The sequence below is a fragment of the Pinus tabuliformis genome, chromosome 5_1 (assembly GCF_031772625.1).
Source record: "Pinus tabuliformis cultivar Carrire ecotype Pingquan chromosome 5_1, CPIR1, whole genome shotgun sequence".
In the NCBI taxonomy this organism is placed as follows: Eukaryota; Viridiplantae; Streptophyta; class Pinopsida; order Pinales; family Pinaceae; genus Pinus; species Pinus tabuliformis.
This window is the reverse complement of record NC_142305.1, coordinates 677,935,425-677,940,380: the sequence shown is the minus strand read 5'-3', so window position 1 is coordinate 677,940,380 and position 4,956 is coordinate 677,935,425. Positions and strand designations below refer to the sequence as shown.

General features: G+C 44.0%; 1 protein-coding gene across 1 annotated transcript; it reads right to left on the bottom strand.

Annotated features, from left to right (window-relative positions):
* Positions 1-203: 203 nt before the first annotated feature.
* Positions 204-4,462, bottom strand: LOC149166757 (uncharacterized). The gene is made up of 3 exons (XM_089430242.1): positions 4,211-4,462; positions 1,520-3,550; positions 204-1,436 (listed from the first exon to the last, which is right to left on the bottom strand). The coding sequence occupies exons 1-3, from the start codon at positions 4,460-4,462 to the stop codon at positions 204-206; spliced, it is 3,516 nt and encodes a 1,171-aa protein (XP_089286368.1).
* Positions 4,463-4,956: the final 494 nt, after the last annotated feature.

The window sequence follows — 4,956 nt, the reverse complement described above, 5'->3', positions numbered from 1 at the left end:
TCTGTGGTGTGATCTGTGATGATTATTCCTTTGGCTGGCCTGCCGCCGCCGAGAATTCCACCGCCAATTTTGTCCTCTCATCCATTCTCCGTGGTTATTACTGCTGTCGTAGCCGGTTTCTCCAAACCTCCGGTACCGTGACCCGAAACCGTTATCGGCTAGGCTCGATTGGCTTCGGTTAAGTCCTTCTGTGCTAGTTGTTCTCATGTCGCTTTGAGAATTGGGCAGTCGACCTCCTGCCAACACCTGTCCCAGACTTTGTCCTGGTTGTCCACACCGTAGTTTGCCAAGTAGTCTGCCAGCCCATTCACTTTCCTTCTGACTGTTTGGAAAACTAATCCTCTCATTCCTGCCATCAGCTCTGCGATGTTCTCAGTTACCTTAGCCAACCTCCAATGTTTAGTTGCTTTGCTGGCCCTGGTGCCTGCTTGAATGGGTTTAGCCGTCGTGATGACCAGTGAAGAATCTCCTTCTACAATTACATTACCTCTTCGGATTATCCTTAGGCTCCTCAGACCTTGTTCGAGCGCAGCAAACTCCATTTCATTGTTTGTGCTTTCACCAAGCGCCCTACAGTAGATATGTAAAATTTCTCCGGCTTGATTACGAATTGCGCCTCCGATGCCTGCTGTGCCGGGGTTGCCCCTCGAGGCCCCGTCAAAATTCAGTTTTAGGCCTCCCTCTGGTGGACATTGCCATTTGATAATTTGCGAGGAAGGTTGTGACCTATTTCCCGAACTCGGTTGATTGCTGGATGCCTCCAAATGAAAGCTTTTCAGGATACGTAAGTCCTGAGCCGACGGTTTTTCATTCGGTTCTTCTTTGCATTTTGTCTGAATGAGCTGTTGGATGTTAATTAAAATTGATTCTTTGGCAAATTCTATATTTCTGAGTTCCTCTTGAAATATCCTGCGGTTTCGCTCCTTCCATATTGTCCATAATATGAACCCTGGGACACATTTCCATATGCTGTCGACTCTTCGAATGTGAGAAAAGTTTTTCCTCCAATTAATGATAGTTTCATGAATGGATTCTCTGTCACGGTCAGAGGCGCCTAGCAGTCCTTCCATCCAGTTCCATAGCTGGTTAGCCCATTCACAAGAATTGAAAAGGTGATTCATGGTTTCCGCTGCCTCCGTGCACATTGGGCACCTTGAGGGTCCCCTGAAACCTTTTTTAAGCAGGTTTTCCCAGGTTAGTGTTTTCTTTCGCATGAGAAGCCATAAGAAGGTTCTGATCTTCGGCCAAAAGAGGCTATCCCATACCTTGTCGGACCAGGGCACAACTTCAGGCTGCTCTTCCTTTTCTATAATACTCCTGGCCTCTTTCAGGGAGAAATCTCCGTTGCCATTCGGACCCCATCTTAGCTTGTCATTCTCTTCGGCTCTCCGAATTTTCCTTTTGAGAATTTTATGATTTAGAATCTGAATATTTTCCTGAATATTTTCGTTATTGCTTGAATTGAAAACCAACCACTCCATTCCGGATCTTTGCTGATTGGGTTCCAGTTTTGATTGACTTTGTATTTGCCCTCATTTTGATTCATTTGCTTCAGGGGTAAAAGCTCTGGGGAATCCAATCTGGGGGATTGCTGCCATGCATCCTCCCAGAAAGGAGCTTGAGTTCCATTTCGTATCTCCCAGAAACTGTGTTCCTGAACTATGCTTCTGTTGTGTTTGGCATGATTCCATATTGGTGAGCCATCAGGAGCGTCCTGTATTCTTATAAGGTCTAGATTATTGCAATTTGGCATATACTTTTCCTTCCAATGATTGGCCCAAGGTAGGCTTGTATCAGTGATCCATTTCCACCAGATTTTGGCTCCGCATATTCTATTGATCACTGAGGGATCAACCAGATTTAATCCCCCCCTATCCTTCGGTTTGCATAATTTCTGCCAAGCAACCAGAGACCATTTTTTCTTGTCGCCGTTACCACTCCATAAAAAGGATCGTTGGATAGTTCTCATTTGATTCATGATTCCTTTAGGGACTGGAAGAATTGATAAGAGATATTGCGGAATGGCCTGCAGGACAGCTTTGGTTAATATGAGTCTGCCAGCGAAATTTAGAGCTCTGTTTGTCCAGTGCTTGCATTTTCTCTCCATACTGGCCAGAACTTTCTCCCAATGAACCTTTTGCCATGGTTTGAGTGTGAGGGGGGCTCCAAGATATTTCGATGGCAGGGATCCTATTTTAAATCCCAGAAGCCGAGACAGGTGTGATTGGATAGCCTGAAGTTTGTTGAAAAAGAAAATTGTGGACTTGGAGTAATTGATCTCCATACCCGAGGCTCTGCTGAACAAGTTGAGAATGTCCCTGTAAGCTAATTCTTCTTTCACTGTGGGAACACCATGTAACATGGTATCATCCACAAATTGTTGATGAGTTGTGGCTGGAATTGACCTTATAGGTTGTAGACCTTTAATTTGACCCTCTGCTTTTTTCTTGGCTATGATTCTGCTTAGGCCTTCCATGAGAATAACAAACAAGAAAGGGGAAAGGGGGTCACCCTGTCTAATGCCTCTTGAGGGACTAAAGGGGGCTGAGGGGGCACCATTCACAAGGATAGATAGTCTAGGGGATTTAATGAGGGATAATACCCATTTTATCCATTGCCTACTAAATCCAAATGCTTCTAGAACTGCTTCCATGTAGGTCCAGCTTACTTTGTCATATGCTTTAGATAGATCTAATTGCATAAGCATTCCTGCTTCTTTCCTCGATTCAAGTGAATGAATCATCTCCTGTGCCAGCAGAATGTTATCTAAAATTTGCCTGCCTTCAACGTAACCAGATTGCTCCTGCGAAATTATGCCCGGTAGGATCGACTTCAGCCTATTGGCAATGACCTTGGAGATGATTTTGTAGATGACATTACATAAAGCTATGGGCCTTAATTTTTCCGGTTTATTTGCTTCTTCAACCTTGGGTATGAGAGCAATGAAAGTTGAATTCAAAGATTTCAGGATGGTTTTGGAACGTCTTGAATCTTCCACTACTTCCCAGATTTCTTGCTTGACAATATGCCAGCAGGCATTGTAGAAGTTGATGGTAAATCCATCCGGTCCTAGTGCTTTATCGCTGGGCATACTTCTTACTGCCTCCTCCACTTCTTCCAGAGCAATTTCTCTCCTTAGGGCCCAATTCTGATCCTCAGTAATAGATTTAGGGATGGCATTAGTGATTTCCTTGATGGCTTCCTCTCTGTTGATCCCCGGTTCTTGTGCTATAAAGCTAAAGTGATCCGATAATAAAGCAGATATTTCGTTATGATTCTTGAGGATATCTCCTTCACTGTTTTTTAATTCTAAGATCTTGTTGGCACTTCTATAATCCATGGCTGACCTGTGGAAGAACTTAGTATTTTGCTCCCCTTCCTTCAACCATTGAATTCTCGACTTCTGCCTCCATAAGGACTCTTCCTGCTTGCATCTGTTATGCCATTGTTGAGTGAGCTCTTTTTCTTGCTCAGAGGTCTCCTCACTTCTACTTCCTGCCGCACCATCCTTTTGAATTTGTTCCAGCTTGTTTTCTAGGAGGATTTTCTCCTGAAAGATGTTTCCAAACACTGTTTTATTCCACTCTTTTATCCTTTTTTTGATGTTTTTTAATTTCTTTTGAAGATTGAACATTTTGGAGCCCGTTTCATCCAAGGGTTCCGACCACCACTTTTCAACCATCGAGAGAAAGTTAGGGTGTTCTAACCAAAACTTTTCGAATCTAAAGGGTTTGTTCCTGGGGGTGCCCTGAAGCTCAACAATGAGTGAAATCGGCCAGTGATCCGACCCGCCACTTGGGAGGATGTCCGATTCAACTGTTGTTCCATCCATAATTATGCTTTCCGAGATTAAAAATCGATCCAGTCTGGAGGCTATTAATCTCTCGCCCCCCCTTCTGTTGTTCCAGGTGAATTTGCCACTCTTAGGGAATACATCTACCATTCTGGCACTTTCAATGAAACTTATGAATGCCTCCGCATCCCTATTTAGTTTTCTAAGGCCTCCTTTCTTTTCCAGGAGGGAGGTGATCATGTTAAAATCCCCCCCCAATATATAATTAGAGTCTGGGTGCCTTTCTATGAGTTTTGATAGCGAAGCTAGGAAACTTATTTTATCTTCTAACTTCTGAGGGCTGTATATATTAATGCATAAAAAAGATCTAGAGTTACCTGTAGGTTGAGCTTCTAATGCTATGAAGTGTTTGCTTGCCTCAGCTGATATAATCTGGATTTCCCTAGTGTCCCAAAACGTAGCTAGGCCTCCTTCTCGCCCTTGGCTCTCGATCTCCAGGACTTCAAAGTTTCTCCCCAACTTGTTGCGTAGGCGATCAATGCTGACTTTGTTACATTTGGTCTCTTGTAGGAACAATATTTCCGGGTTGTATTTCTGCATCTGCCGCTTCAGAACTCTCTGCTTAGCCTGGCTGTTAAGCCCCCTTGCGTTCCATGAGACAATCTTCATAATTAAACAATTGATTGGAAGGACGGGAAAGCACTTAGCAACTTTATCTTTCCTGAGTTGCGCAGCATCTCACCTAGCTCCTGCAGAACTTCTCCGCTTGTTCTGCGTCCTCTTCGTCGTTTCTGCTTCGAGCCGGAAGTTTTTCCCAGAAGTTCTTTATAATGTAGGCTGCTGCCTTTGACTATACCTAACTTCCTGTTTTGTTTTTCTAGTTCGGCTTTCTGCCGTGCTATGAATAACTCATTAACCTTCTTGATTTCTTCCTCCGGTGCTGCCTCGATTCCTCTGGTTCTCCAGCTTTCAACAATAGCTGGTAGGTCTATTCCTTCCATAGCTAGGGTTTCTTCCAGCTCCAGATCCTCACTCCCCCCTTCACTGGTTAGCATTTCTGTTTCTTCTTCCGTCTCTACTGTTCTTTCCTGCATTTGGACTTCATTATTAAAGTCTCCTTCCTCAGTCCCTTTTCTGGTTGGTTCTTCCTGTCCTTCTTGCCC